At 42.8% G+C, this 17,932-nt stretch overlaps 1 protein-coding gene across 2 annotated transcripts; it reads left to right on the top strand.

Annotated features, from left to right (window-relative positions):
• The first annotated feature begins 3,055 nt into the window (after positions 1–3,055).
• LOC124697142 (probable xyloglucan endotransglucosylase/hydrolase protein 27) lies at positions 3,056–7,174 on the top strand. 2 transcript variants are annotated; one of them, XM_047229775.1, is made up of 5 exons: positions 3,056–3,395; positions 3,482–3,582; positions 3,674–3,882; positions 6,437–6,915; positions 6,948–7,174. In XM_047229775.1, exons 1-4 carry the CDS (start codon positions 3,185–3,187, stop codon positions 6,873–6,875), a joined length of 960 nt encoding a protein of 319 aa, XP_047085731.1. In that variant the 5' UTR covers positions 3,056–3,184; the 3' UTR covers positions 6,876–6,915; positions 6,948–7,174. The 2 variants fall into 2 exon arrangements, with proteins under 2 accessions (XP_047085731.1, XP_047085730.1); XM_047229774.1 differs by having other exon boundaries at positions 6,437–7,174.
• The last annotated feature ends 10,758 nt before the right edge of the window (positions 7,175–17,932 follow it).

Below are 17,932 nucleotides of genomic sequence, written 5' to 3'. Positions count from 1 at the left end.
CTTGGTTTTCTCCAACATCTGCATCGCTTCATATCTACACTATATTTTGTTTCGGTTTTTGTTTCCGCTATATTTTCATGCCTACATAAACGACAGTTTCAGAAAAAGGCTGCTCGCGTCGCGTCGGCCGTCGCGTCCCCTAAATTTCGGGCGCCCGTGCGCGACAGTGCGTCGCCCAATCAGTTGCACCACTCCCGGATCCTGACGATCAGATCCTATCCTACGACAATTATTTACGATACCGGCGCCGCGCGCGGCCGCGTATACGTACGAACTTCTCCGGTCCTTGCTCGACATTTCTAGGATCCCTGCCCGGCTATGTCTCGTCGGATCCCAATGCGTCCAGTCATCTTGGCCTTGGACCAGATTCTGCGCATCTTGTTCATTCGACGCCACACGAGGCCACGAATACGATATTTCCGTCAATGCTATACGCCGAATGTCTGTCGACTGTCGACCAGCCTGTCGCTAGGCGTGCCTCGTTTGTACAGTACCCTTCTTCCTGCCGCCGGTCCTATGTGCTGACAGAGTGACAGCAGTATGGACTGTGGAGTGTGGACCAAGTCGCGAGCAAGGGCAACGGGAAGCTCGTGCCGGCACTCAACGGTACTATAATTGCGTGAAGCAAAAGCTTGTGAATACCACACCCTCTCGCCCATAACACTTGTTGCTGGATCGCATCTTTATATATACAGACACCTAAAAACATGACCCCTCTCATCTTTCAAGCATCAACTAAAAAAAATGGAATGTTGAGCAAGTCAGCCAAGGGAATGCTTGGATCTCAAAGATCAAGATGAACATCAGTTTGATAATCCCTCATCTTAGGAAATTCGTGGCTTTGTGGAGGATGCTACATGAGATGACACTTGGAGAAGATGACGACGAGGAGGATACTATCACATGGAACCTCACTGCGAATGGGGAATGCACTTCGGCTTCGGCATATGTGGCCCAATTCTTTGGCGGCGGCTAGCACCTTAATGAATACGATGGTGCGGAAGATGTAGGCGTCCCACCCAAAATCAAATTCTTCGCATGGTTGGCAATTCAAAATAGCCTTTGGACTGCGGATAGACTAGAGAGGAGGGGTTCACCTAATTGCGGCATTTGCCCTCTTTACAAGCAAGCTCAAGAAACAATGGTGCATCTTTTCTCTTATTATCGCTACACTAAGAGGCTTTGGAATATGATCGAGCAGTGGCTTTGGCATTGAGTCGATCGACACTAGGCTTTGGTCGGAGGACCTCTCCATTAGCGATTGGTGGACGCGCATGTCGAGGAAGAATAGAATGTTCCCAACCATAAGGCCATGGCTAGCCACACTATGCTTACTAGTTGGTCCATTTGGAATGAAAATTACACGAGGGTATTCAAGAGCAAATCCGCCCCAACCACAGTCCTCTTCAAGACTATCAAGGACATAGCAAAATTTCGGTCTCCACGGACGTCAAACTTTTTAGAGTTGGAGACCGTTGATCATCTTTCATCCATTGCCGGTTCTCTATTCGCCTTTGGGACGCTATCAAGGGGTGGATTGGCATCCCCACCATACATTCGAGGCAATTGACGGGTCTTTCTATCTTTGCTTGGTGGAAGATGATGGCGGAGGGTACTTCGCCGGATAGAAAAATCCATCTCCTCGCTTACCTTGTTGGTCACTTGGGAGATATGGAATGAGCGCAACGTGAGGGCTTTCCGTAACAAGCAAGTGTCGTTACATGTTGTTCTAGATAGAGTTAAGAGTGAAGCCCGGTTGTGGGTAACCACGGGTGCGAGGCATTTGGGCAACATTATGCTGGGAGAGTAATCCGTTGTAATAATAATAACTTTTACATTTATGTAGAACTTCTTGCTTAATCAATAGATTGGGGCAAAGCTTTTGCCCCCGTTTCAAAAAAAAATTTAGAGTTGTGATTTTGGAGAGCAGTTTGCATGCGCTAACTTTTTGTACTTTTACTTTTTCTTGTCAAGATCAAGGTTTAAAATAGCGTGCTAAATGAAATAGCGTCAGTCTCCATCAAACGCTATGGACGCTATATCGTGCTAATTGCGTGCTATATTTCAAATAGCGTTTTGAAAAAAAATATTAAATATAGTCTAAAAATAAAGGATTTTGCTAAAAATGTTGGATATTTATTCCAAAAAATGACTGAATCATACATACATAGCCACATACAACACATAGATCTCGAATTTTTCATAAGGCTAACATCGGTATTCCACAAGGCAACAACATAGTATAAATTATTTATTAAGAATCATCAAGCATTAACGATATTAAGTTCTAATCTAGAAGAGGAACCAACATATTGCACTTCATCACCACGAAAAAGTGAAAGTAACTTTGCTTGAAAAAATAGCGTGCTAATGCTATGAAGTTTTAGCACGATATATCACGCTATTTCACAAATAGCTCCAAAGCGAGCAAAATTACTAAAATTTAGCGTAGACCCTCCAAATATGCTATTGCGTGGTATTAGCGGAGAAATAGCGCGCTATTTTAAACATTGGTCAAGATACTTCTCCTTATTTAATTAATGATGGCAAATCTTTTGCCTCCTTTTCTAAAAAATAATATATAGACACATATTCAATCGTTTCAAACATGCGTGCACGCAGCTTAAAACTAAAACTTTAAACATTAATTTGGTTAACGAAACATGAATTATATGTCTAAAAAATACATTACCATTAAATTCAAATATAAAAATAGTTTTCAATGATAAAAAATTATGATATAGTACATAGTTAATACTTTATCGATCAAAATAATGATCAAAGTAATTTCTTAAGAATTGCTCCTACAATTGATTACTGAAGTAACGGTGGGTAAGTAGAAGAGTTTTTTTTTGTTGAAGTGGGTAAGTATAGAAGAGCTGAGTGGACTATAAGTGCAGTGTATCACAGAAAAGATGTGCGCATCCGAAATCAGAATACTTAACCGTGGACGCATCCGCAATTACTCCGCCAGCAAGGCACTAGCTGCTCTCCTCCTCGCAAAATGCCGATAAAGGCGCTGCGTCCCTGCCGGATGGATGGAAAGCTACCTTGCTTTCCAATACATCGGCCTACACACCAAAGGTAAACAGAGCCATAGCCCAGGAGCGATATAGAGTGCAGAGGAAGGAACAGAGAGGAAGCAGGGGAGGTAGAGAAGAGAAGCGAGTCAAGTATAGCAGCAATGGCGCGTCCCTTCGTCTTCGTCTTGGCCGTCGCCGTCGTCCTGGCGTCGCCCTCTTGCCTCGCCGCGGACGACCTCCTGATCCCGCGGCCGGCGACGGCGGCGACGGCGCTCACCTTCGGGGAGGGCTACACGCAGCTGTTCGGGGACTCCAACCTCAGGCTCCACGGCGACGGGAGGCGAGTCCACATCTCCCTCGACGAGAGGACAGGTAACTGCCCGCACCTGCGCCTTACATTCATTGAGTAATTCATCGATGCATCAATCGACGTTACGCCTGCCTCTGTTCCGTTTCAGGCTCCGGGTTCGCGTCGCAGGCCGCGCACCTCCACGGCTTCTTCAGCGCCAGCATCAAGCTGCCCTCCGACCACACCGCCGGCGTCGTCGTCGCCTTCTACGTAAGTACCTACACACAACCCCGCTGCGCAGTCTCTTAGCGATGAAGAGTTAACATTGACATTGCAATCGCTCTGGTGGTGGTGGTGGCAGATGTCCAACGGCGACGTGTACGAGAAGACGCACGACGAGCTGGACTTCGAGTTCCTGGGCAACGTCAGGGGCAGGGAGTGGCGCGTGCAGACCAACGTCTACGGCGACGGCAGCACCGCGGTCGGGAGGGAGGAGCGGTACGGCCTCTGGTTCGACCCCACGGAGGACTTCCACCGCTACGCCATCCGGTGGACCAATCGCACCATCGTGTAAGAACACACACCCCCTGCTCTGCTCTCCCATTATTACTCGCCCGATTTAATTCACCCGTGATCATCAGACACACTGCATTGCCTGCACGTACGGTTGCGACTCTGGGCTGTTGCATTCATCGATCACTTCAAGGGTTGATGAGCTTAAACTTTGAATACGCACGTTTACACGAGTTCACAAATTCGGAATTCGGATAGGGAACCTCAAGTAAAGGGTTCTGCCATATATGTACAGAAGAGTTTACTTTAAACAGCTGTAGCCAGTTGCCTGAAGTAAGGTTTTGATGAGATCAAACTTTGAATACGCACGTGTTTAAACGAGTTCACAAACTCAGAATTCAGATAGGGAACCTGAAGTAAAGCTTCTGCCATATGTGTAGACGAGTTCAGTTGAAACAGTCGTAGCCAGTTAGCTCTACTCCATTAACTTTACTTGCTCAAACTATACATGATCGCTGTTCTAGAATGTCGTTTTCGAATGTTTACCACATTATTACCATCGAAATAAATTTCAGACTAATTTTGCAATGCCGACGCATGCGTCACAGACTCACAGGTGTTGATGTGTACTTTGTACTATATCCAATTTCGAAGTACAAAATGCAGCAAATCTGTGATTTTCAGTATGCATAGGCATCTTCTGTGCTTGTTGCGCACATTAATGAAATAGTTTTAGTACTTGATTGATCTTCTTCCTGGTACTTGTACTTAGCAATGCTGCATGCGCTAGAACAATGAGGTTAATCCTCACTATCATTAGCTTCAGGTAGTACCCCTCTTTTTCCCTTCTTCTTTCACTTTCTTTATCCCTTTTTTTCACTCTCAGGACATGATTGAGCGTTATTGGCTCTTCTTCTTTCCAGCGTATAGATTCCTTATGCCGTTGCCGCTTTAATAATTTCAAGTACCGAGGGCCCAAAATCGAGTAGATAGCGTTGCCACAACGGGTATGGAAATGCATGACAATGCGTTGCTAATATGCTTCAGGATTTCTGGCTTGGAACAAGAAACGTTCCGACATCAAAATCTCGCCGAGAAATCATGTCTTCTTCCACCTGAATTACTAGCCCAGATTACATAATCTGTTATAACTGATTAGCATACCCATATAATTGCGCAACGTTTGGTACTTGGGATAAGAAGAGCCACAGTTTATAGTACTGCAAATTACCTATGCATAGTATTGCAAATTACCTATGCATAGTATTGCAAATTACCTATGCAACTTACTAGTTAGTACTCACACTATCATTACCTGCAAAAGAAGTTTCAGTTGAATTCTGCAATGTCGGACGTCTGCATCGCAAATGTTGATGTGTACTTTGTATATACAGCTTCAAATTATACATGCAGAAGATTAGTCTTTATGAAAAATGCAGAATATTAGTATTTTTATGTACATATCCAACATTTTATAAGCCTGTAGAATACAGTAAAGATCATTGTGCACATCGATGAAATAGTGTCAGTACTCCACTGATCTACTTCCAGGTAATACATTACTACTTAGCAATGCTGCATGTGCTAGAACAATGTGGTTAATCTTCTCTCTCAGCAGCTTCAGGTAGTACCTCATTTTTCCTTCCTCTTTCACTTTCTTTTTCCCCCTTTTTTTCACTCTCTTGACATGATTGAGCGTTATTGGCTCTTCTTCTTTACAGCTTATAGATTCCTTATGCAATTGCCACTTTAATAATTTCAAGTACCGAGGGCCCAAAATTGAGTAGATAGCATTGCCACAGCGGGTATGGAAATGACAATGCGTTGCTAATATGCATGCTTCAGGATTGCTTGCTTCGAACAAGAAGCTTCCGAGATCAAAATCTCGCCTAGAAACCAATGTCTTCTTCCACCTGAATTACTAGCCCAGATTGCATAATCTGTTGACTGACCAACATAGCCCGTGTAGACGGTATAATTGTGCATCATTCATAGTACTGCAAATTACCTGCTATGCAACTTACTACTCACACAGTCACGCTCCCACTCAGACTGCATGTCCCTGTGAGTGAGTGAGCGAGTTAAAGTTGGCATGCGAAATGGGTCGTCCGCTTTTACAGTTTCCATCCACTAAACCCTGAACATTCATCACACCATGTGCACTGGACTCTCGACGATCTCACCCTGCACCTGATCCTTCCACCAAGATCCCCGTGCCGCCTTTTCTCGCATAATTGCGTCTCCCACATGCTTTCTACGCTACCCTCTGCAGGAGTTGTGTGATCGCTCGCTAGTCAGGCTTTTAATGGAGAAGGTGGATGAAAAGAAAGTTCACCACCACCACCGAGCCCACTTTTCACCATGCGTTTCATATGAGCTAACCCGCTCTGTTCAGTTTCACCTTTTATTACATGTCCAAAGTCTGAACTTGTCCAAATTTTCACTGCAAATCTGTTGAATCCTTCAGACTGTGATTAACACGTCACGCTTGCTGAATAAACTGCACCCATACACTATAGGTCTATAGCTGCTTGCTGTTTGATGGTGCGGATCGTGTTGAATTGCGTTGTGTTGATCGACCGTTTTGCTTTGTGTGTGTGTGTGTGCACAGGTTCTACATTGACGACACTCCGATCAGGGAGGTGGTGCGGAGCGAGCGGATGGGTGCGCAGTTCCCGTCCAAGCCCATGTCGCTGTACGCCACCATCTGGGACGGCTCCAGCTGGGCTACCTCCGGCGGCCGCTACAAGGTGGACTACAAGTATGCGCCCTACGTCGCCCAGTTCACCGACCTCCTGCTCCAGCCGGAGCCGCACCACGGCGCCGGCGAGACCATGTCGCCGGCGCGGCGGGCAGCCATGGAGAGGGTCCGCGCGAGGTACATGACGTACGGGTACTGCTACGACCGCGCACGGTACCCGGCACCGCTGCCGGAGTGCAGCGTGGGCGCGGAGGCGGAGATGTACCTCCCGTCGGGCGAGGCGCGGTCGTGGGACCGGCGCAGGCGCGGCAGGCGCCACCGCCGTGCCGGCGCGGACTCCGCCCTCTGACGATATGATACGATCACTACTCACTGATGCCTGATGGGCGGTGCTAGCTAGCCAGCTAGGTGTGTTCGCGGTGTGCCCCTCACGTTTGCGACGTGATTTATGTATGATCACTTGATCAGGTTACCGCGATCCCTGAGATGCTCTCTTGATTGTAGCTTCACCATTGGGTAGTAATTAGCAGAGCTGAGCTCGCAGTTGGTTGATCACTTCAGCATCGTGCACGGATTGATACTTGGTGGTGGCGCCGCACCAACGCTGTGCACCAGAATTAGCAGTACAAATTCACCGCCGTTCACCTAGCTGGTAGTAGTACTCCTCTTGACGGTGCTATTTTTTTTTACTTTACTTCAGAGATTTAAACATTTCACATGGCATCTGCATAATTAAGATGCCCACAAGGCCACAACCGTTCACCATCTAAATTTATGGATACAAAAATGAAAACTCAATACACGAAAACCAAGTGGAACTGTATCGACGTCTAAGTCGGTAGAGATCCAATCCTTAGACCACGCTGACACCTCCGTAAAGAGGTCAGGGTTCTCCATGCGCTGAAGAGACGACCATAAATAAGGCAAAAAGGTGCACCGGTAGATAATCTGCATTAGAGAAGACTTTTTTTATCATTACTACATAACAAAAGCGAACAAATAAGCGCTCGCATTCTAGTAAGTATTTTAAACATAGATCCACTCCATTTGCCAGTTACCGGAAATAATAGTAACGCTACGTGGCGGATGTAAGGTAGAACCTATTTGGATGATTGACCATATAGACCTAACAAACTGCCATTGAAAGAATAAGTGTTTTGTTGCCTCATCCCGGTGACAAAAGACACATCTTTATTTCCCCGCCAATTACTTTTTGCAAGATTATCAGCACAACTTGGGCAGGATCTATCCTTACATAGGATATGTGAGATCATTTTTTAAAAGACAAAACATGTTAAATATTCACAAAAAATGACAATACACATCTATGTTACATATGCAACATCAAGAATTTGCTGCTTCAAATTCGACCTACACTTAGAGAACTAAAAATGATAAATTTGAGAGTGAATAGTGTGAAATACTGTTCACCCAAAGATTGCACTATTCACAATACATATTATCTTTTTTGTTTGTCTAACTGTAGGTAGAATTTGAAGAAAAAAATTATTGGACTTGTAGAAACAGCCCATAGGTATGTTGTATAAGAGTTTTAGATGTTTTCACAATTTCTAAATATAAATTTTATGTGTTGATCCTAGGAGGCTAGGATCTCACCTAAAGTAGAGATCCTATACAAGTCTCCCCCTCCCCCGCCCGAAAATACCATGCAATAACCTTAGTCTTTAGTGGTATCTTCATTTTCCAATCGACTTATATTGTTAGCAACCGACTCAATAGTCTGAATCAAAGCTCTATACATGGAATCCATCGAGCATTTACCATTCTCATTTAGGTTCCAACGAAACTCGCCCGACCTTTGCATCAAATGGACAATAGCCAAACGCTAAAGAAAGCATTCCAAGATGCAATCCGGGGCCAAAAAAGATATCTTATCAACGTTGCATTAGGTGGAGAGGACTCCGTCACCTTAGGTAAGGTATCACTTTTGTGACGTACAATATTGTACATAGATGGATATTATTCTCGAGAGTGGTATTTCCTAACCATTTATTCTCCTGGAACTTTATCTCTGATCCATTCTTAATAGAGAAAGAACTATATGTAAAGAAGTGCTTCTTCGTCGCCATCAGGCCAGCCCAGAAATAATATTCCCCATGTTTCACATAAACTTGGGATAATGCACTCAACCAACATTTTTATCCTTAGAATGGTTTGCCAAAACCCATTTTTCGTAAGTAGCTTGGACAACTATTTACCCAGAAGAACCATGTTCTTAATCTTAAGGTCATGCACACCTAGCCCTCCTTGATCTTTAGGGAGGCAAACAACACTCCATTTAGTAAGCCGGTATTTATTTTTCCCACTATTCCCTTGCCAAAAGAATCTTGATCTGAAATAATCGAGACAATGCAAGACTTCTTTGGGTAACTGGAAGAAGGAAACCTTATATATATTACCATATTGGTTAGTACTGAATTAATGAGATCCAATCTTCCACCTAGAAATGGTAATTTACCTTTTCAACTAATAACATGCTTTTGCAATCTATCATCGGCATGTTTCCATTCAGCATTGAGCCTCCAAAAAGTGAATCAGAATGTCTAAATAGCTAATTGTAAACTGACCCAAGTCTTGGCCGAAAAGCTTGCATAGAGGTCAGCCTCGTCTTGGTCTTCACCAAAACACAAAAACTCACTTTTATGGCAATGAATTTTCAGATCGAATAATTGCTTGAAGCTGACAAAATTAGTTTTAGGTTTCTGGCTTTTTCAACGTCATGTTCCGTAAATAGAATCGTATCATTTGCGTATTGAAGAATAAATCACCATCCACAAGTTGAGGAAATAATCCTTTAATTTGCCCATCAGCCTTTGCACTCACAATAACTATAACTAAAATATCCGTCACTATATTAAATAGCATGGGCGATAATGGACCATCTTGCCTTAAACTTTTTTCGTATGGAAGTATCAACAAACGTCATCGCTGACTTTGATGGCTATACTTCATCCAAAAATAAAGTTATGTATTTGAGCGTGCCACTCATCAGAAAAACCTTTCATTTTGAGTGCACCATTCATCTTCTAGCGATATAACCCATGGACTCTCTTATGCAAGGTTACAACACCATCCATGATATATCGTCCTTACATGAAGGGAGTTTGAGTAGGTCGAAGCACATGATCAAAAAATAAATTTAGACTAATAGTAACCGCTTTTGTGAAAATTTTAAAGCAAACATTAAGGATGTAGATCAGCCTATATTGTTGAATCTGTTTCATTAACTTTTGGCAGTAAAATGATCTCACTGAAATTAAGGTGAAACAGCTCAATTTGTCCGGCATGGAGAGCACCGAAAAGCTCCATCAAGTATGCTTTCTCCGAGAAGTTCTGATAGAACTCAGCTAGAAAAACATCGAGCTTTATTATGTTCCATGTGGAAAACTACCTTCTTTACTAATTTCTCCTCAGTAAGGAGCACTAAGGAGAGCATTTTCCTCATCGAAAACTTGAGGAATGCCATCTTAGGGTTTCCTCCATCAAAGTTACCTTTCTCTCGATCCACAAACAAACATTTATAATAATATGTTATATAAGATTTGAGCTGCCCGCATCCTTCAATCAAGTCCTCATCTTGTACAAGAGAATAAATGAGTTTCTTCTGATGTCTACCATTGACGATACTACGAAAGTGTAAGGGTACATTGCCCCTATGTGTGGTTTTGGTAATTAATGACAACCCCTATGAACTAATGTTTTCATTGAGTTTATATGAAGGAATATTCCATAGGTACTACTTGTATTCCATGTGTTGGATTCAAGTATGGATGCCATGAAGATAAAAGGTATACCTTGGGTATTGGCATCAAGATCATCGGTTATAAAGATACATATGTGATATGATCAAGAAGAAGAAATGAAGATGGAGTTCTTATGTGGAACTCAATATTAGCCATGCTCTATCTTATGTGAGTATGAGAAGATACAAGGATTGAGTTGGGAAAGTTCAAGATGAGCATCTCAAGTGGATCACATGCTTGAAGCTTGCCGTCCATTTGGTGATAATGGACATGTGAAGATGTGCATCAATGGAGCTTTCCCATCATAGTGTATGGGGGAGTATTTGTGAGTCTTCACGAAGCAACATTGATCAAGTGAGGCATTCGGCTTGTGTAGAGCTTGAAGAGTTATCATCAAGATCAAGCGGGATGCGCAAGGCAAAGGTATGGCCTTGCTAGGTTTTCCTTTTACCGGTCTCAAGGTGGATGATGGGAGACCGGATTATAGGATAGATAGCCGCACTATTAAGAGGGGCTTTCGGTTGGGTAACTTGATCACATCGTCTTAGGGAGCTCAATCCTTTGCATACTTTGCATATCCTTATTGCTTCTTGGTGTTTCTCTATGTGAGGTTCTTGAGCTTGTTGCTAGCTTTACAACAAGCCCAAGTTCATCGAAAACGGAGTTCGCATGCATCTTCTATTGCGTTTTCGAGGTTGGGTGATTTTACCGGTTATTCATGATATAAGGTTCTACCTTTTATATTCATGATAAAATCCCCTCCTACAGATTCTTGGGTTTTCACTTTCTATTAGATAGCATTCGTTGTTATCTTCCAAACAAAATTGGTTTCATGTTAATCGGAGTTCGGGAGCAATAGTTATTAAAGAAAAGGTAAAAGAAGAAAAAGAAAAAGAAAAGAAAAAAAAGGGGGGACGGCTGCCCGGTCTCCGACCGGTCGACCGGACCACCCGCCGGCCCGACCGGATGCCTGACCGGCCTCCCCAGCCCAGGCTCCGGTCAGACCGGCCTCTGTGGCCGGCTGGGCTGTGTTTTCTGCCCGTTTTTCTTCCTGTTTCTCTGTCTTTTTTCCCCAACGGTTTTATTTGCTCCTAGCTATAAATAGACCCTTCTTCCACCTTGAGCAACCACTTCTTCCCCATTCTCTCACCTCCATTGTTGCATTTGAAGAAGTTGCTCTCTCTCTTGTTCCCCCCCATGATTCTTGCTCATATTTGAGGATTTGAGAGAGGAGATCTAGATCTGCACTTCCACCAAACCAATTCTTCTCTAAGTGAGGGAATCTCTTGGGATCTAGATCTTGGAGTCTTTAGTTGACTTTCCCCCTTGTTCTTCCTCTCCAATCTCATCCTAGCATTCGTTGCTTTGGTGGGATTTGAGTGTGAAGGACTTGAACACCTCCGGTGTTCTTGCTTTGTATCATTGCATAGTGTTGAGCTCTCCACCACGATTTGTTCGAGTGAGAGACCGTGAGCTTGTTACTCTTGGAGGGTGACCTCCTAGTTGGCTTGGTGATTGGTGCTCCGGTGATCTCTTCAAGAAGATTGCGAAGAGGCCCGGGCTTCTCCTTCGTGGAGCTTGTGAAGTGGTTGTGGAGCTTGCCATCTCCGGAGCGGAGGAAAAGCTAACCATAAGGAAAGGGCCATTATCCTTCGTGGGTGTGGTTCGGAGAATAGGGTGAGCCTTCGTGGCGCGGGGAATCCTTCGTGGGACCTCCACTCCTCCAAACGTGACGTACCTTGTTGCAAAGCAAGGGAACACGGGAATACATCCTCGTCTCCGCGTGCCTCGGTTATTTCTATACCCGAGCTCTCTTTCCTTGTGATAGCCATCGTGCTTGAAGTACATATATCTTGCTATCACTTGTGCTACATATATCTTGTGCCTATCTTGCTTAGCTCTAGTTGCCATTGTCACATTTAGTTGAGCTTAGCATATCTAGGGTTTGTGCTTGTAAACTAAACATTAGTTTAATTCCGCATTCTTACAAGACAAATCCGAAAGAGTTTGTAATTGCCTATTCACCCCCCCCCCTCTAGGCGACATCTCGATCTTTCAGAAAGTATCTTGTATTCGAAGCCCCTTCCAAAATGAATTGGACCTTTGATCGTTGGTACGATTTGAAGTTCCTCTTCGCGCAAGAATCCAGCTAACTGAGCATTGGATTGACTTCTCAGTTCAATCTCCTGTGATAACGGCCTCACTTCTGCATTCTCTTCAATGTCGTCAATAATCGATGATAGTGCTATCTAGAGCAGAAAATTATCAAGTGTCATATGTTTTGTTTCCGTACGAGATAGATTGGAGGATTGGAAGTTTGGTCAACCGTGTAGTTGGCAGCATGGAGTGAGAGGGCCAGATAATTTGGATATGCTAAACCATCAGGAGATCACGCCTTAGGCCTCACCAGTCACCAGCCGAGTTAAGAGTTATCCAACCTAGTTATCTCTTTTGTGAACTATGATCGCTATATCTGGAAACATAGACTGAGTTCTACTGGCTATGTATTTGGCAATTGGGTCACCAGTACTAATGGAAGTGAGTCTGAAGTCAATTAGGGTTTGGTAATAGATGCAAATGAAGAGGGGACACTAACCTGAAGACTATTGGCTATGTATTTGGTGTCTTCATGTATGTTGATTTTTAAAAGAAAAAAGGTGTTGTCCCCATGGTTCCATTTCATGCAATCAACCAAGTCACAATGTTAAGAAAAGGAGAACTTATTGATAATTAGTTTAATTCTCAGTCAACCCCTAAAACATTGGACTGCATCATGATTTATGCTAGCATGCGTTGCAACAGAGGTTGAAACAGAAAAATTTCTAGCTTCACATATGGTTTCAATCGAGAAAAATGTATGGGCTAGTCGATCGCTTCATGGACCGTGCTCATAATGACTTGCAACATGGGTTAATAGTGCCCAAGACGTTGGATTACCTCGTGATTTGTGCTAGTCATGGAGTGGCAACGTGGGTTGAAACTAAGATTCAATGACATCACCTGACTGAGAATTAGTCACACCCAAAATAAAAAAGGCTACACAAAAGAAACCTATATCAAGAACCGGTGCCGAGGAGGAGAGAGAGACGATCATAAAGAAACCCATCTAGGGTTGCGTCTTTTGGACCATATAGGTAAAATTTTGTATCCATTGACTTTTGGACCTCTTTAGGAGGGTTTTCTACAACTCACTAAGGTGCGAGAAGAGGAATAGCTCGCCCACTCCTTCTCCTCTATCGTGTACATTGTAATTCGTGAATGAGTTGAGGTTGGCTCCATGCTTGTTGTGTGTAAATTAATTGTGTTTAAGTTTTGAGACATCAGTGGAGTATTAAGCAATGAACCTTCTTGGATATATACTAGGAGCATTGGCGTGGCGGCACGCCGCGCCGGTGATGTTATGTTTTTTCTGTATGGATTGGTTTCATTTACATAGATCTAGTATGTTACGCGTGGACTGAATCGTTGATAGCATGTATTTTTTTGGCTGTCATTGAGGTGAAAGAATGTACTATTTCTTTGAGCATTCGGTAGAGGTAATATAAGTTAGATAATACAGTAGACAATGCTAAGAAAACTGGAGTGCAAATTAGTTGGCAGTTCAATCAGTTTTTTTGGGTTGCATTTCATATTGCTACTGCGATTACATATTGGCTAGTGCGGTCAAGACATACTTCTACTGAATTACACAGTGGTAATAAGCTGGCCGATGATACTAATCTACAGTAGTAATACGCGTTAGAGAGTGCATTCGCTACCCGCATGGGTAGCTACACACCCATGCAGTATACCAATATGCAAGCCATATTAACTTGTTTTAGCTCGGTTTCCTAGTAGAACGTGGAATTCTAGTGTACAAAAGTGGTTTCCAAATTTTGATATGAATATTTTTTGATCAAAGTCAACTCACCAACGTATTTTGCATTGACTTTTTGAATATTGAGTTGACTTTGACAAAAAAAAGTTCAAATCAAAATTCGGAAACCACTTTTATACACTAGAATTCCACGTTCTACTAGGAAACTGAGCTAAAACAAGTTAATATGGCTTGCATATTGGTATACTGTATGGGTGTGTAGTTACCCATGCGGGTAGCAAGCTTCATCCGATACGCATTAATACTAACATAGATAGGTAGCAGCATGGTCAAAATTGATAGAACTAATGCATAAAAATTGGTAGAATAAAGGCAGATGGAAAATAACCTTGTTCCAAGATTCATCGGATGGTAATATAATAATTTCGATAACTGAAAAGCCACCAGGCTTTATATGTAGTAATGATCTAATTTTCGATCCAATCATTATTGCATCAAGATGAAGAAATGAATTAAAAGACAGAAAGGTTAATAGATGTGCAAATCTAACTGATTTACTATTTGTGTCGCAATAGAACCGAGTGGACCGGAAATAGGAGCAAAATACAAAGAACACCCACATTGTTTCTTCAAAACTGTCTTAAATTTAAATTTATAGAACGGAGACAGTAAAAAGTGTCATAGTACGATTCAAGATAGATGTAGCAACTTACAATATAGTTCATAAAAAGGGAATATGGCTCTAACAAAAAAATAGTACTCTTGTATACAACTTACAACATAGAGCTTACATTATGATCTCTGGATTTGGCATTCTTTCGTTGGCATGGCGGGATCGCATAGTGATATCAATGTGCTGCAACGCTCTCCGTTGTTCTCGAAACTTGTGGAAGGTTATGCTCCACCATGCAACTATGAGATCGATGGCAATCACAATACCAAAGGCTACTATCTAGCCGATGATATTTACCAAACATGGCGACATTTGTCAAGACAACATGCATTTGGTGTGCTTTAAGTTTAATTTGCTATTGTTCGGTATCCTGCTCTTTGTTGGTCTCATGACCAATTGTGGGAGGTGATGGAAGCTTGTGTGATCATGCACAACATGATCATCGAGAATGACTGCAAGACTCGAGCCAGACATGTTGGTCCCTATGAGTGTCAAGAACCTCTTGCGGAGGTTGATCACCAAGTGCTTACAGAGTTTGCTGATTTCCTCGTCATTCATACGGAAATCAGTGATAGCATTGTTCAGGCTCAACTGCAATATGATCTCGTAGAGCATATATGGAGGCTCAAAGGAGAGATATCAACCGCATCGGCGCCTTGATCTAGCCTAACTTCTATTTGTTTGATTTTAGTTGTTTGTCACTTTCAGTTTGGAAATAATATTGTCAAACATATTTACTTGTGTGCTATGTTTAAATTGATTATGTCTTCAAATACCCTAAACACACACAAAAAAAGAAACGGAGGCCACGTTGGGGACGCGGCTAGTTAGGGACGTGCCCTAAAAGCGGCACCACGCCGTGACGTCCCCAAAACGGTTGACCGCTCGATGTATTCGAGAGACAAAAGGAAGTGCAACTTTCCGAAGAAGGAATAATTTCGGGCACGTCTAAGGTTAAAATGAACAATTGCTCGCGATCACCTCTGTTGATCTAGTTGCCTCCTGTAAACAATGTCCAATTAAGTAGTACTAGTAAAATTGCACGTGCAACGCACGATTCCTATTCTTCATCTTTATAGTCACAACATATTAATTACTTGCAACATATTATAATTCATCCCTAGTTTGAAGCAGACGCGACACAGAAAGAAAATGAGCGTACGCATGATACCTTATTTTTGCACGGACATGTCCGCCGGGAAAACTTCTGCATACATGTGCAATAAATATAGCTTGTCTAACATAGCAAAGCTAAAACATAAAAAAAAAACGCCCTCTATACTCCTTCAGTTATCTAGTAAACTGAGCCGATTTGTGTCCAGCAATCGACTGAGCAACAATTAGGATCAATCTCTGAGATTAACTTCTGTAGGCTCGTACTCAATTGCTGGTCGCACCTGCTATGCTTGTGTCTCCGTCATCATCTACCTCATCCACCCTGCTATATTTCTTCAGATCTATCATCGGAAAAGGTCAGCAGGATGCTTAGCACAGGCTGAAGAAACTAAACAAATAACATACACACAAATATGTTCGGTACTATCTTTGTTCCAAATTGTAAGATGTTTTGGTAGTCTATTTTATCCCACCAAAATATCTTAAATTTGGAATGAATGTAGTAGCAAGTTAGCACAATACAACTTCAGATATCATATCATGTCACAATGATGAGTGAAAAAATTAAATCCATCAAAAAACAGATTTAAATGTTACCTTTGTGCAGCAAACGGTAGTGTAATTTCCGCTGTCAGGATTTTACTTGGAGCAATTCTGAACCATGTGTCTATTTGACTGGAGTATGATGCATGCACAATGCTAGAATAGACAGTAAAAAAATCATGTATGAAAAACACGAACTTTGCAGGGCATTTTACTTCTGTTTATATCACTCACAGCAATGCAGGGTGTAAGTGAAGGCAAAAATAGTGTTTGCATACATGATTCCCTTCTTTTGCTTGTGCAGCAGTACTCATTATAACAGTAACTATTGGTGAGGGAAACAGAGAAAAAAATCTGTACAAACGAAGTGTTCATCTTCATCTAAATGCAAATTTTATGCCCTAAGCGATATTAGCTAGCTACAACATAAACTGAACTTCTGTTAGAGGAGAGGTATCAATATACAAAACGATTCAAGAGAACAAGTGAGATATGATTGCTACCATCATTAGTGGATAGAGATGAGTCTGACCAACATTCTGGATTGTCAAAAACGAACTATGGTCCAGCACATTATACGGATTTAGCTTCTGCTTGATGATTTCTCTGAGGAAATATGGTGTATCCAAAGTCTTTGGATCTGCAGAATTAGCTTTAGCAAATTAACATGTAGAGATTCCGTTGCCTGTAGCAAATTAACATGTAGACGTTCTGTTGCCTGTATAATCAGTAGGAAATCTAAAAAAATAGAAGTAACAGGACTAATATGACAGCATCACTTTCCAAAAGAGATTACATCTTTAGGACAAACAACTGTATGTAAAGTAAGATTTACACCATGACAGAGAATATATATCCAACAAAACACCACCGGTAGCAGTACAGCCGATGGTGCAGAAGCGATGCGCCTTAAGATGGACAAATACAATGTCTCCGTATAATCTTCGGAAGACAAGACCAATGTCTCCAAATCATGAATACATACTCCAGCTGTTCAGATTATTGTCCAGTCTTAAAAAGAATAAGAGCATCTCCAGTCGCGTCCCCCAAACCGTCCCCCAAACCGCGCCGGATTGAGCGTTTGGGGGACGTGTTTCGTTCGTGCCGCGTTTGGGGGACGTCGCTCTCCAGTCGCGTCCCCCAAACAAAATTTCGCAAATTTTAAACTTAACTAGATTCGATTAGATTCGTCCAAACTTACATAGATTCGAACGAAATTTGACTAACTTTAAAACTAAACCTAATCTAGAACCACTTGCGGCGGCCGGAGGCGTCGTAGTACTGCTGGAAGTTGTACATCTCGTCGGTGGACGACCTCCTCGCTTGACGCGCTCGTCGACGGGCTCGTCCACGGGCTCGTCCTTCACCAAGCCGCTTGGTCCTGCCTCGCCGTCGTCGGTGAGGTCCACCAGCGGCTTGCCGGAGTCGCGGATGGACATGGCGATCGCCGCGTCCAGGTTGCCCCTCCAGGCGTCCTTGTCATCCATGGATGC

Source organism: Lolium rigidum, chromosome 3 (assembly GCF_022539505.1).
Source record: "Lolium rigidum isolate FL_2022 chromosome 3, APGP_CSIRO_Lrig_0.1, whole genome shotgun sequence".
In the NCBI taxonomy this organism is placed as follows: Eukaryota; Viridiplantae; Streptophyta; class Magnoliopsida; order Poales; family Poaceae; genus Lolium; species Lolium rigidum.
Note: the sequence above shows the minus strand (reverse complement) of the source record. Positions and strands in the feature narration are given on the sequence as shown.

Coding starts and splice junctions, on each gene's coding strand:
- LOC124697142 (XM_047229775.1), top strand. CDS start 3,185: ATGGCGCGTCCCTTCGTCTTCGTCTTGGCCGTCGCCGTCGTCCTGGCG. Junction 3,396..3,481: donor CTCCCTCGACGAGAGGACAG/GTAACTGCCCGC, acceptor GTTCCGTTTCAG/GCTCCGGGTTCGCGTCGCAG. Junction 3,883..6,436: donor TGGACCAATCGCACCATCGT/GTAAGAACACAC, acceptor GTGTGTGCACAG/GTTCTACATTGACGACACTC.